The 15153-nt window shown below is 36.4% G+C and overlaps 1 protein-coding gene across 5 annotated transcripts in view; it reads right to left on the reverse strand.

The window, feature by feature from the left end:
• Nucleotides 1-15153, reverse strand: part of SLC4A1 (solute carrier family 4 member 1 (Diego blood group)) — a 63250-nt gene that overhangs the window by 37716 nt on the left and 10381 nt on the right. For 2 of the 5 annotated variants that reach the window (XM_087713419.1, XM_014062719.2), the window contains exons 4-8: nucleotides 8435-8514; nucleotides 6117-6294; nucleotides 5163-5298; nucleotides 2865-3003; nucleotides 1714-1795 (exon numbers count right to left, since the gene is read on the reverse strand). In XM_087713419.1, coding sequence (XP_087569545.1) covers nucleotides 1714-1795; nucleotides 2865-3003; nucleotides 5163-5298; nucleotides 6117-6294; nucleotides 8435-8514 — 615 coding nt within the window. Of the gene's footprint in view, nucleotides 1-1713; nucleotides 1796-2864; nucleotides 3004-5162; nucleotides 5299-6116; nucleotides 6295-6548; nucleotides 6626-8434; nucleotides 8515-11613; nucleotides 11706-15153 lie in introns of those variants that run through there. The other 3 variants (XM_087713420.1, XM_014062720.2, XM_087713421.1) reach the window with 3 other exon arrangements.

Below are 15153 nucleotides of genomic sequence, written 5' to 3' on the forward strand. Positions count from 1 at the left end.
GAAAGGGAGACCTGTGATATAACTCTGCTTTAGAATTGCTTGAAATGTAAGAAATTGATAATTGCATCACTGCTAATGTCATCAGATCAGGTTGTGTTTCATACTGCATTAAAATAATTAAAATAAGATTAGGGTTTAAAATACCAGTAATTAAAATAAGCCTACTTCAGTGGCTCTATAAAGTTTCATATATAGAATTATAAACAGACCAGCCAAATGGTGGACCTAAGCCCAACATATATTTTAAGAGGTATTTAAAGTATATTTTATCATAAAAAAGTAAAAGCAGGTCAAATAAAATAATTCTATCTGTATATCTATCTATCTATCTATCTATCTATCTATCTATCTATCTATCTATCTATCTATCTATCTATCTATCTATCTATCTACCTACCTACCTACCTACCTACCTACCTACCTATCTATCTACCAATCAATCAATCAACATACATACAGTACATGCATGCATTTCAATATATGCAATAGATTATAATAGATATGCAATAGATATTTTATGCAAAGCATATCCAGTTTTGTTTTCCGTATTTTTCATTACCATTTTGGATTAATAAATATTTTTCAATGGAATTGACATAAGCTATACTATTAGTCAAATTTATTAGAATGATTTTTATTAATTTTTAGGGCTCTGCAATGACCCAGATTTAAAGGGAAAAAAGTAATCCAGAGCAGTTCCTTAAAGAAGTGGCATCTTTTCCTGTATTGCCTATAAGACTACTGTTTTATGATCCCCCCCCCCCAAAAAAAAACAATCTTTAAAGAGGCGCCTACAAAGACTGCAGAAGTTCCCTGCATGGTGCTTATCATCAATTCCCTTTGAATCTGGATCACCATTGAATTTATTTATCACACCTTTGCTGGCCAAATTTACCTTGTCAGATTTTCTGCTCATGCTATCATCCATATTATCTCATACTAATGTATAACTTTCAATCCTTTGAAATTTTTCCAGGAATTTGTAATAGCTTTTCTTGTTGCCAATAAAGCAGACCCTTTTAATATCATATAACTAGCTGTTAACCCGGTGTTGCCCAGGTATTTGTTTATCCCAATCCTATATTAGACATTCAAAAATGTCTGGACCAAATGTACTTTCTAATGTTGGATTTTCCCCCTTACCAAAGGGATCCCCCTTGTGGAGTACTGTGAAGCTGTTACCGTGGCAACTCCACTATGCTATACAATAGAAGCCATTTTAAAGCAGTATAGTAGAAGCCATTTTAAGGCACAACTCACTGTATCTTAATAGAACGCACACCCGAAGGGTGTGGGGGGGGGTTGTCTTACCCCCACAGTATTTGTTTCCAGAGAGTAAGTCATCTGTGTACCAAGTTTGGTTAAAATTGCTCAAGGCGTTCCAGAGTTATGCTGGAACATACACACATACACACAAACACACACACACGTGTGTGTGTGTGTGTGTATGTGTATACGTGTATACATGTATATATGTATATGTGTATTGTAGCACCTCTGGTGAATTGTAGCACCTGTGCATCAGTTTCAAAGTCCAGCATATATTCTGAGGTTATTGCAGCAATTCTTCAAGATCTTATCTGAAATCTTACCTGGAAAAGCCAAGAAATGAAACAATGACATTCAACACAACTGTTCTCACACTACTCTAGAGGTCCACTACACATTTTCTACAACAGGATCCTTTTACACTTGAACACAGAAGATACTTACCAACCAATCCCAGAGTGGCTTCTGCATCAGGAGGAATCTTATCTAACAGCTGTTTCTTAAAATCACTATGACTTGACTCTCCCTGCAAGAAGAAAACATCTTGGAGATTACACTCTGAATTTGAGAAAATTAGACATTTTCTTACAAGCGACTCTTAAGATATTATAGCTTTAGCTGCTCCTGAAAGAAAACCTATGTATTCAGTCTTCTGGTTGATGACTTATACCAAAAGAAAAACTACAACATACAGTAGCTAATTCTCCATGACTTCTTGACAGCTTTTGATACTCTTAATAATGATACCCTTCTAAACTACCTCTGTGAGTTGGGGGATCAAGAGCAGAATAATTCAGGAGCTCCATTTTTACTGAAGGGCTGTACTCAAAAATGCCTTCTTGTCACTATAGCCCCCATGGTAATTAAGTAGTGGGGGTGGGCTCTTTAAGGTTCCATTTTGCCCTCATGTATTCTAGTAATGGATGGGTATTACTATACAATGTGCTGTATGTAGGACTTCCTGCATTTGCAATTCTATAAAATATAATAGATGGGCTGTTGAAGGGAGCCATTGACTTTGAATTACAGGTTTCATGTTATAGTGCTGCATTGGTTGCTGGTATGTTAGCAAGTTAAATTATAGAGCTCTATTGAGCATTGTAAAACTCAGTACAATTAGGACCCAATATCAGATGTATTGCCTTGACCGCCATGTAGTTGCCTGGCTTATGAAATTAATTAAGATCAAATAATTAAGATTAAGATTATGTAGACATTCCCTATGTGATAATCTAAGAGAAAGAGATGCTTAATACAGGCTATGATGATGGCTTTTCTTCTCTGTCTTACTTCAAAAAATAATTTATAGAATACATACTTCATCTGAAGTGAGGGATGCAAAAGATGACAATCTTTGTTCAATTTGTTCGAATTTTTGCCAGTCTGGCCAATCCATTGAGTTAATACTTCTACCAGTCATAACACTTTGCTTTATGATGTTGTGTTGCTTATTTGGTTATCTTTTAAGTCTGAAGACAACTGAAGTCTGTATACAATTCCATACTTAGATGGGAAAAATTGTAGTTTGAATCCCAGTACTTGTGGCACTGTAGTCATAAAATATTCTCCATTTATGTACTGCAAAGTTAATTTACCTGCTCTGAGCCATTAGAAAAGGTCTTCATCTCAATTTGTTGATGTTCTTGAAGCAGTGGTTGAGTTGAATCTTTGGTATCTGTCCGTTGTACCAGTGCAGGCAAGAGAGTGTTTAATGAAGCTGATTCACTAGGGTGACTGGGCAAAGAATAAATATATATGTATGAGGCTCAAGGAAGAGAATGCAATAGTAAAAAGTTAATGCCTAGGTCTTCAGGGAAGAATTTATGTAACAACTGATACATGTAAAATTGTCAGATTAATTTATACACATTGTCTAACAACCAAAATATATACTGCCCTGAATTGCTTTACTGTTGAGGGGGGCCTAGCAAAGATTTTCCCCCAAAATGGGGACTCCCCCAAAATGCCATGCTAAGCAGCATAGGAGTTTTCTTCCCTGCTGACAAATAGCTGATTTTGCTGCCAAAACTGGTTCTTTGATGGCATGCTCCTTAGATTCAAATGGTAGTTACTAGGAATTATCCAAGACCAAGGACCTACCTCAGAATCTTTGAGGTTGCAATTTTCGATATTGGGTCTCCATCTCTTCCTTTTAACTGTCTGCTTTTTAAAGAATGCCTTGGTTTCAACTGCATGTTTTGATGTAGGATTTTTTTTCCTTTCAACATTTACTTTTAAATGTTAATTGACTGGTTGAATGCTGATTTGTTTTAACTCTTGTTGGATTTTAAAGAAGAATTTTTGTGCTTTTTTTACTGCTTTATTAGTTACTATAAATCACTTTTGTTTTCTCCCTATGGAACTCAATTTGGATTCCTGGATAATGAAAGGGACCTCATTGGATTTACATTTGTACCAGGGTTTCACCACAGGAGTTTCACATTTTATTAATTTTTAAAAACTCATCTTAATTTTATAAAAATGTGTGTGTCCCCCCCTTTTTAATTGTGAGAAAGGTTTTCTCAATATTCTCTGAATTCCTTTGTTATAGTGCTTCTTCTGCCTTTGAGAATTCTTTATGATTGGCTGTAAAAGCTCAGCTACAGAAGAGTCTTATGCCCAATCTATAGGAGGGCTTATGACTTTGGGGAATGAGAAGCAATCATTGAGAAACATCAATTTTCTGTTTCAGTTTGCTGTTTTGCAATGGAGGAACCATTATAGCTGTAATACAGCTATCAATATTCAACTAGTGGGGGGGGGGACAATATATGTAAATGTGTTGTTATATTTTGCTTTTAATGAACCTTTTAAAAACATTTTGTCTAGTTTTGCTTAGTTTTTGTAATTTTTTTCTTCTTTTTGAAGTTTGTATTTTAACTTTCTGAATAAAATGAAAAGTTATTATGTAAGGTGAGAGGGTGGCATATAAATTTAATAAATAAATAAATAAAAGGAGAGAATTTGGCTTTATTGCACAAAAATACCCTTCTGGCAGAAGGCAACAACTCATTTTTAAAATCCTATTTCTCTGGCAGAAAGGATTTCCCAACTTTTCAACGTTATCTACTATCTGCATTTTCTGATGACTAAAATATCCAGCTATTTCATTTTTTCCCTTAAATAAGGTTCACTGCAGGGGTGGGCTGCTATGGGTTCAGGAGAAGTCATAGCTAACGTTATGGCCAGTTAGGAGAACCTCTTGCCCACCCCATCCCTCCAACCACTCCCCGCCTCTCCCAAGAGTTTCACGTCGCCCATTTTGGATGTGAGGTAAGTGCAGGGCACACACAGAGGGTTGGAGAGGGGGAAGTTCTGGAAGGCTAGAAATGGGCCTGTTTCTGGCCTCCGGAGGGCCTCCAGAGCCTGGGGGAAGTGGTTTTTGCCCTCCCAAAGACTCAAGGAAAGCCTGTTATGTCTCTTCAGCAGATTTAATTTCCAGCCCCTGATCATCATTATGATACTCTTCTTTGTACTGTTCTAACGAAATAGAAACTCTGAACTCATAGACTAAAAGGCTAGCAGACATAAGACAATTCCTTACATGTCCCATTTTTCCTAAATGTCACATCAATAGGTTAAGTATGAGAGGCAGATGTTTCTGCTGTCTTTGCTGCTTCTGATTTTGCAGGACCTTTACTGGACTTGTCCAGATCTTGGAATGAAATCCAAATACTATGCATTGGCAAATACTGCAGGAGAGCTGGTCTAATCAAATGCCTTTTCATTCTTAGTACCCTTTCCCACTTATATGTGACACATCAGTAGCTTAATTTATAGAGTATGCCTGATCCAGAAAGAACTAGACATGGATTGGGGCCCATTTTTCTTGGCTGTCTCATTCATTCTTTGGGTGGGAAAATGTCATATTTCATATTCATCCTTGTCAATACCTGTGCTGAAGTAGAAGAGTTCTTAAAAGCACTTCTTGGTCATCAGGCTTGAGTTTCCCTTCATAGATCATTTGGGAAAGCACCTGATTAGCAATCCCAGCTAGACTTCTTTCTTGCAAATCCAGAAGGACAGTTCCTAGAAATGCAGATATAGGGAGGTCATGTCAAAGAAACATTTTGATAATTTGAAAGAGACTTACCATTTGCTTACCATTCCAAAATAGACATGTATTATCATTATGCATATCAAAAGGAAAATTGGGAACCTTCTAATTGATTTTTCAATTCCTTCCCCAAAATAAATGCCATGGTTACTACTGTTATTTAAGAGACTCCTGAATCATTGAGGCTAGAGGATTTGAAAGATGGAAAGCGATAGATAGATAAAATGAATATAAATAGTTATACATGTAGATGTTTATGCAGATATAATAGATATATGTAGATACAGATATAAATATATTGTATTGATTTACTCTCCTCTACATTTCCTATTATTAATGACAGGTTGTTTTTTTCCTTTTGGAAACCTTGGGTCCCCTAAGTTACTCTAAGAATATTTGTTGGGGGCAAGAAAACAAGTAAGAACAAGTCCATCAATACATGAAAGGTAGGTTTTTTGGCTGCTCTTTGAGTTTAGTGATTTTCTTACAGTCATTTCATTACCAAACTAAGTAATATATCCAGTGCTACTTGATGCACTAATGATGTTACCTGGTTTGGTAATGAAACATCTGCAAAAAACCCACCAATCTTATGGAGTTAACAGTTCAGAGCTACAAATATTTTCTTTTATTGGTAAAAATAAGAATATCAATCTTGTATCTGATATAGCACTGGGATTTGGACAATGGAAAGGGTGAGTGCAAGCACTCTTATTTTTCTTTTGTAGCATATTGTTTGGAAACCATTGAAGGGCAAGTTCTTAAGGAAAAATGTACAATCCTTCCTCACCTTTGCTAAAAGCCTTGCGCACCTCCAAAAGGCTTTGGAAAGTCAGGTATGAAAGGTGAGGTCTCCCCCAATGCCCCATCTCCTCAAAGTCCTCTTCCAGTTTGATCCAGTGAGAAGCCTCCATCCAGCGAAACTCATTGTTCTTGTCCATGACCAGCTCATGAAGTTCCACATATGACTGAAGGGAATAGCAAAAACATGTCATAATGATTGCCACTTTACTTCAGTGGCTTTACTTTACTGCTCTGTAACAGTGATGCAACTTGCAGAAACTCAACAGGCAATATTTCTACAAGTAGGGATATACCGGGGAATGATATGCAACAATTTTATCCACTGCATGTCTCCCCCATTGATGAGGACATTAAGGACATAAGGAACAGCGGTGAAAAGAAAAACCCCTTTTTAGGAAAGAAAAATAGAGAAAGCAACCTTTTTCTGCATCGTTGTTGCTCTCCAGATGTGTGGGATCTTTCTCACTGATAACTGTGAGTTCTAGGAATTGTTGTGTCCACATCTGAGGACAAGAGAGGTGGAAGGCTGCTGTATAAATTCATTGCCACCTCGGCCTGCCAAGAACTTGCATGAAAGTTATTCCTACCTCACTAAAGCCTGTGCTGTGTAAGAGCCAAGGTGGCGCAGTGGTTAAATGCAGCACTGCAGGCTACTGCTAGATCAGCAGGTCAGCGGTTCAAATCTCACCGGCTCAGGGTTGACTCAGCCTTCCATCCTTCCGAGGTGGGTAAAATGAGGACCCAGATTGTTGGGGGCAATATGCTGACTCTCTGTAAACCGCTTAGAGAGGCCTGAAAGGCCTATGAAGCGGTATATAAGTCTACTGCTATTGCTATTGCTATTGCTATCCCTTGTTCCTGTTTAGATAAGGAGTTTGCAATTTTTGGCAGGCTGAGCTCTTTGGATTAGGTGCCAAGGTGTATGTTCCAAAGTGTACTCCATGGGCACAAAGCAAAACATTTCTTTTCCCCTAAAATAAACCTTCACTCAAACTTTAGCCAAGTTTTTTTAGTGGCCATATGCAGGAGATTGCATTATTTTCCCCAGGGATATTTTTGATATCCCAAAGTAACCTATAGCCTTAGAATTTCCTGGTGTATCCCTGGAAATATTCACTAGGAAATAAGTCACTAGGATTGACTGTGTTTGAGTATTTCCAGTCTTGGTCAAGATTGGTTTGTGTTATTTAAAGAAAACATCAACATTAGAAATACTTTTTCTCTTGGGCTTTTAATATTTTTTCTTCTGCTGCATTAAAACTTATAGTTTTGTGGGGAAAAGAGGGAATTAGCTTTGAGGTTCTGTACTTTTTTTTTCTTTTGAGAAAACTATGCCTTTTAATTTGGTTTAAGATTGCAAAAGTAAGCAAGGGGGTTACAATTTTGTTCATTACTCAAATGTATATTCCACCACAATCACAAGGCTCTTGGACGCTCACAAAATAATTTTGTGATGATAGAAGTGCACCTTTTCCCCAAATGTAAAATCTGTCTGCCTGAGACACCTGGTTTCAAAACAAACCTGTATTTGCAACTGAGATCTAAAAAATAGCGTAGGAATTCCTTGTTTGGCTTTCCCACTGTTTAGATTTATTAAAAAGTAGAAGGGGCTGTTCAGGAGGAATGGAATGTCATTGATCCTTCTTATACTATTTCTTTAACTAAAATTGTACAATTACTATATTTTGCAAACAGGCAGTTCCTAGCAGTTCCAGTTAAAGAGGTTGTAGTTATTTTTAATGAACTTGGAGTGCTGAAGTGGGAGGTGGGTTGCGGGAAGAAGATAGATGGCATTATGATAAACACAGAAATGGAAACTGGTTACAAGATGCACCATAAAATTATCAAGCAGCACCATAATTTATTTTTGAAGAGATACCTAGATGGGCAGCTTTTTTATTCCTGCTTTTGTCTTTTTGATGCTTTATAGCTTTATTATTTTTATATTGTTTTAAATACTTTATACTTAAAACTTAAAATGTTCTATTTATATTTTGCAAATTATCTTGAACCTCTGTGCTGATCTATGGCCATGATAAAGATCTGACTTGCTTTTTTGAACCTTCATCAAGGTTACATCAGACTGAATCAAATAAGAATTATTTAGGGATTGTGTAAAAATCCAAAACATATTTTCTACATAAAAAAACAATTATTTGGCAATCCCAGCACTACTGGGGCTTTCAAGGTTACTTCAGAGAAAGAACACTCCAGAGGTTTCTACGGCTGGATCCTTGATATCTTGGAAACTGCTTACAAATTACCACAACCAAACTCAAATCTCTCCAAGCCCTAGGAACGTACATTATGGGAAGCTTTGTGGGAGATGAGTGGCTTCGCAGGCTCCGTACCTCTTGGCTCCTCCTCAGATGAGGAGGAGCTACCTGTCAATAAGAAAATAAGTTTACTTATTCACTGCTTTTTCATCTCCACTCTTCCCATTTCCCATTTCTTCCAGTGTGCTCCAAACAGCATACAGAAAACAATTCCTTTCTATGCCCTTGACAACTCTGTGAGGTAAATCAGATGAAAGATATGACACTGTTACAAACCACCCTATGTATTGCGTGTATCTTCTGTTTAGAGCCAGTATTTTTTATCCATTCTATTATATCAGTTCATTCTTTTATACTTGCTAAAATCTGCCTCTTGTGACCTAGATGAATGTCAAGTAAATGACAGAAGTTTTTAACCCTAACCCTAACTATAGCTCAGTCTTTTGTGGGTGATTATGTTTTGCAAACCCAACTCCTTGGGCTAGTTTGTGACTCAGCTAATTGTTTGACCCCAAGAAAATGGGTTAGCATATGGAAGGTCTATTGTTTATGAACCTATTCTTTTGTCTGTCAATAGGACTCTGGTAGAAAAAAATAGATATATCAGAGTTCATCTCACAAACCAATGCAGGTGATTTATTTGGCAAAATTCCATGTAGTGTGAACAAGGAGAAAATACCATTGCCTTCCTTTTGGGGCAGTAATGCTTGGGTGGCAGCCCTATCATTAAGCAAAGTGAGAACTTTGCTCTTTTCACACTATAGATGTGTGTTGTTTTTCTAGTCAATTTACAATGAACTGTGCACCTCCATTTTCTTATTCTTAATTGTCATCTGAGAGTAGTGCATTTGGAGGGAATGTTATCCAGTTATAGATGTAGTTAATGAAATATTGAGTTGTTGAAAGAATCACTTATTGAAATGCGTAGCTCTAGGAATCAAATAAATAAATATTGAAATTTCCAATATGAGATAGTTTGGCATTAGTACAAACTGTACTTCTTTCTTCTGTTCATTGACTGAACTTTGATATGAATTTTGGAGCAAAGAAAAAACATGGCAAATAACTTCAAAGCTATTTCTAACTACTTATATCAAAATAGGAATAATCCAAGGAAGCAAACTTGGTGCCCTGATATGGAATGGAATATAGTTGGAAAGGGAGGTAAAAATTCTTGCTAGTATGTGAAACATAATTTAATAATCATAATCATACTAATTTATCTAGTAGTCTAAGGAATTATCATTGTGATTCATGGATTTCTCTTTTAACCTGGAAATTACATCCCAATTTGTTTATTTATAACTTGAGCAAATGACTCTATGACACGCCACACAATTTATGTCTCCAAGTGGCTGGGGAGACTCTATTTTCAATGAATCTTCAGGAGAAAAAGGTGCATCTAACACTTCCTGCCATTGCCATCCCCTTACGCAGATTAAAAATTACCATAGCCATTCTGAATATTTTGCCACTTATTCAATTGCAGTTATTTAAAAATATGAAGTCATGCAAGCAACCTACTAGCCTTCTCCAACTTGGATGGGACCAAACACCATGAAGCTGATGGAAATTATGGGGACTATATTCCAAACAATTTGTGGTGGCAATAGATTATGAAAATATGAGCTGTGGAGAATAAGGGGGATATCCACTGTTCTTCCTGTCCTCCCCAATTATTTTTGGCCAGCCATAGAAAGCTAGTTATGATATCATTTTGAGTGATTCAGGAAGAATATTCTAAAGAGTCTGCCTTCCCACTTCAATTCATTGCTGAAGCAAATCTGGAACAAGAAGTGACATATGTTCACACACCTAATCAGCCAATTATAAAGCAAAAAAATGGAAAGGGACTACTGTGAGCCTGAGATCAAGATAATAAAATTGGCCTTGCTTTCAAATTCAGCTAAAAAAAGGATTGAGTTGAAGATTTCATGCGAGAGGGGAAAAGATGAAATGAATAGACCCTTTTCCTTTTTTCTACTAGAAATGGACCCCGGGACTCATCATAACTGTCTAATAATGTTTGAAAAGCTGTCTCTGAAAGTTATTTCACCCAGAGTTGGAACAATTTCTTTAATCATTCCTGTATTTTTTATTATGACATTAAGGCTATCATATAGATTCACATATTTACAAAATCAATCAAAAGCACCACTAAAATGCTGCTCTGCAGCAAATAACAAGACTCAAAACTACTTTGTTACCGTGTGTGTGTGTGTCAGCAAGAAGAATCATTACTTTCCTTTACAAAAATCTTATGTAATAAAAATTATAATTGTCATACAAAGAATTATTTGCTTTCCTCATCAACCATCATATCACACAGCATTATGAATTGATAGTACCATACTTATTATATCCTACAATTCTAAGGGGGAAAAACTCTTTGTAATGGGATGTTTGTGAAAACTTTTTTAGATATTCTTAAGGCATGAAAGTGAGACTTCCAACATTTACAAGCAACACTATTTTGGTATGCGCCAAAACTCATTCTATTCCTATTCCTATTCCTATTCCTATTCCTATTCCTATTCCTATTCTACTGTACTATACTGTACTGTACTGTACTCTACTCTATTCTCAATTTGATTCAGTTTCCCCATTTATATATACAAAATAACCATAGTGTTCTGGGTGACATTCAAATTTAAAAAACACTTCCAATAAATAGAATATATTTCCTTCTGCATTAACAATGGAGAAATCCTAAGGATGAAACAGAATAGCTCCCAGGGTGGAACAGAAACTAGCAGTCCTTCGGAATCCCAAGTCCTTCGGGATTGGGTGGCATATAAATGTGTCTAATAAATAAATAATAAATTTCTAGGTTAAACATGTTTTCCACCAATTCATACCTTTAAAAAAATTAAATTAAAAACAAACACCTTTCTGTATGAATTTGAAATCTTTCCTATATTTCCATGTTCTAGACAAAAATGCTTCAGCTAATCCTATATCCTATATAAGAAGTTGTTGGATAGCCATTTGTCTGAAGTGGTATGGGGTTTCCTGCCTAGGCAGGGGGTTGGACTAGAAGACCTCCAAGGCCCCTTCCAACAACTCTGCTATTGTATTGTATTGTATACAATACAATACAGTTCTACAGATATATTATACCGCATTCTTGTTTTCTTGTGGCTAAAAGATTACCTTTATATACTGCATTGATATCACATAGATTTCAGCCTGCTTCACCAACCTTACCTTGAAAACAACTTTCACAGTCCGACATTCAAGAAGAAGGAAAAAACCCATGTGAAGTTTTGGCTCTATAAATCCCCTCTTTGGCAACTGCACAAGACACTCTGACTCCACCCTTACGTTCCTGTCACAAGTGGTTCTTGTGTTCATAGTAAATTCATAACCACTTTACGTTTGCTGACAGTAAATATAAGGCGTTTGGCTCTTCTGGGTGAGGGGACAAGAAATTAAGTGGCTAGAAATCACAGCTCAAGTTCAAAACATGATTATTCAAAATCAGTCACATACTTGCATTTTTATCCCATCTGTTCTAAGAATTTCAAGCAGATTACATTAAGGACAATAGAGAATAACAGAGTTGGAAGGGACTTTGGAGGTCTTCTATTCCAACCCTCTGCTCAAGCAGGAGATGGTGTTCCATTCCAGACAAATGGATGTCCATAAAAGAAATTAAGTTGCTAAGTTATACTTGATAATTCTACTCCATAAAAGAGGCAGAATTGCAAGAGAAAGTTTAGCAACATGGAACTCAGTTAGAATAAAGGAAAATTAGAAATGTCCATATTTTTGTGAATGGTAACCCCATCCACTAGTTCAGGAGACAGCGAAGGGGAAGATATAATTCATTTTGGGATGTTATGCTTTTTGAACTGGCCTCATTGAAGAGTAATTTCTAAAATTTGGAACATTACTTAATCTACATAATTGTTTTTAATTGCACTGAGTATAAATAAAACATTAAACATTTAAACGTTCATAGATTGACGGCATAATAGAATTGGGAGGGACCTGGGAAGCCTCCTAAGATTCCCTATACCTCTGACAGATATCTACCCAGCCTGTTTAACAGCCTCCAGCAAAGAAGATCTCACTATTTCATGTGGGCAGCCTGTTCCACTATCTGACAACTCAAACAGTCAGGAAGTTCCTTCTGATCTCTGGTTTGATCTCCTTCCTTGTAATTTTAATCCATTGTTTCTGGAGCCTCTTGGGCAATAAAAACATGTTGTCAAATTTTCTCAAGTGTAAGAGAAGTGAATAAACTATAATTGGTGGTGTTTGCTAACTTAAGACCCATGATTTATAAACTGCATAGGCAGGAATCACAGAAACAGCTACGTCAAAATTAAAATTAAACTGGTTATTCAACAAAAAATTGGATAAGAACTTTAAAAGTCATATCTTAAGAAATGCTTTATTGCGGGTCTGGAAAAAATATCAACATAAACTAAATGATAAGTTACGCATGTGGGCAATTCCTAGACATGCAATTGAAAATATGAATATAGAACAAAAACACGATAGAACCACTTACAGACAACTTCTCACTTTGGAAAGGGGGGTTCTACAACTAAAATCTTTAGAGGTATTGAAAGAGGAGAAGGTAGTTCAAACATGGTTCCAGTATGGCCAATTACAGGCCAGGTGGAAAATAGACCAAAAAACTGGTTTTATCCAAATTGAGGATAATTTGTTTAAACAAATAAGAGATCAAAGCTTAATGCATATAAAGAGGATATATAATGTACTAATACAGATGGATTCGGAAACGGAATTGGTTAAAGATTGTATGATAAAGTGGGCTCAGAATATTGAAGAACCAATAATGTTGGACACGTGGGAAAGAATATGGGTAAGAAATGTGAAATTTACACAAGCACAAAACCTGAGAGAAAATTTTTATAAGATGTTTTATAGATGGCATTTAGATCCTAAGAAGCTGGCTTCTATGTATCCGAATGTACAGCCTAAATGTTGGAGATGTGGTTCTCTCGATGCTACATATTTTCATATATGGTGGACTTGTCAAAAGGTTAAGGCATTTTGGATAAAAATCTGGTGGATCATGCAAAATATCTTTAAAAGAAGGATAAAATTTACTCCTCAGTTATTTTTACTAGGTATATGTACTGACTTTACAGCGGTAGAGACCAACTTGGTTCTGCACCTAATAACGGCAGCAAGACTGTTGGTGACGCAATACTGGAAGAAGGAAGATTTGCCTACAACTCAAGAATGGACATTGAAAGTTACAAACCTAGCCGAGATGGCTCAAATATCGGCATATCTTAAAGACCCCTCAAATGAGAGATATAAACGAGACTGGAAAAAATGGATTGACTATACACAAAACAAATACGGGACTAAGAAATTCCAGATAGCCTATGCTTAAAATTAGGAATAATTTAAACTGCTTAAAGTTTGTGCAACAGCAAGAAGCTGAGTTCAACGCAGAGTTGTTATTGACTTTCTTTTTTAAAAATTTCCTTTGCCTTAATATACTTTAGACTGTGTTTGTTAAAAAGCTACACCGTGTACGGGCTCTGGGAAGTCGGGGGGGGGGGAAGGGAGGTGGGGCCTTAGGGGGAGGGGGGAGGGGATATATAGTATGTGCTAGATACTAAAGTAACACGATTGCACTTGTATACTGTTGCTCTTTAATTCCAATGTAAAAATAGGACAAGCTGAATATATTAATAGATAGTACTATTAATATAGTACTATCTATTAATATAATATAAGGGAGGAGTAGAGGGAAAGAAGAAAGAGGGGTAGAGAGGGTGGGAGAGAGGATTGGAGGGAGGGTGAGAAGGAAGGGAGGGAGTGTATTGGGAGAGAGGCGTGGGAGAGGGGGAGGGGAAGTAGGGTAGAGGGGAATGATGGTGGGAAGACGGAAAGTTGGAGGGGGCGAAAGAAAGGGTGTATGGAGGGTCGAAGAGGTACATTGGCTTTCTATTTTGGGGGGTATTATTGACAAGAGGAATGGCTGTGTTTATTGTTTAATGTTATATGGCCCCGGTTCTGTACAGTATATATGTGACTGTAAGAAAATGAAAATGGAAAATAAAACTATCTATGCAAAAAGAAAAAAAATTAAAATTAAAAATGTATACCCATATTATGACTTACAGTAATAAGATGTGTTTATTCAAGCAATGCAATCTTTGTCTGAAGCACTAAAGTTACTTTAATCCTAACTGAAACAATTGAATAAAATGCTACCTGTATATGTTCTTCCTGAATAACAGAACAAAAAACACAGTTGGAAGGGACCTTGAAGGTCTTCTAGTCCAATCTCCTGCTCCGACATGAAACCCAGTACCATTTTATACAAATGGTTGTCCAAATCTCTTCTTAAAAACTTTCAGTGTTGGAGCATTCACAACTTCCAGAGGCAAGTTGTTCCACTGATTAATTGTTCTAACTGTCATGAAATTTCTCCTCAGTTCTAGTTTCCATCCATTGCTTCTTGTCCTCCCTTCAGGTGCGTTTGGAGAATAGCTTGACTCCCTCCATAATTAATATGGCAGGAAACATAGTAATGAACTTGATAGGATTGTAATTGCACAGTAAAAAATAACCATGTGTTAGCTAAGGAACAATGTTCATTGGATATAAAATGCAAAGAGGGAGACGTAGCCAAATTTATAGTGACAAAAATGGCACTGAACGTTTTTTCCCTAAGATTAATTAAGAGGAAGAGCATAATAGAAATTAAATAATAACAACGATGATGAAGATGGAGACTGAAATTTCAATATA

The sequence above is a fragment of the Thamnophis sirtalis genome, unplaced genomic scaffold, assembly GCF_051295495.1.
Source record: "Thamnophis sirtalis isolate CommonGarterSnake01/CBP01778 unplaced genomic scaffold, rThaSir2_p1.2 scaffold_4, whole genome shotgun sequence".
Lineage (NCBI taxonomy): Eukaryota > Metazoa > Chordata > Lepidosauria > Squamata > Natricidae > Thamnophis > Thamnophis sirtalis.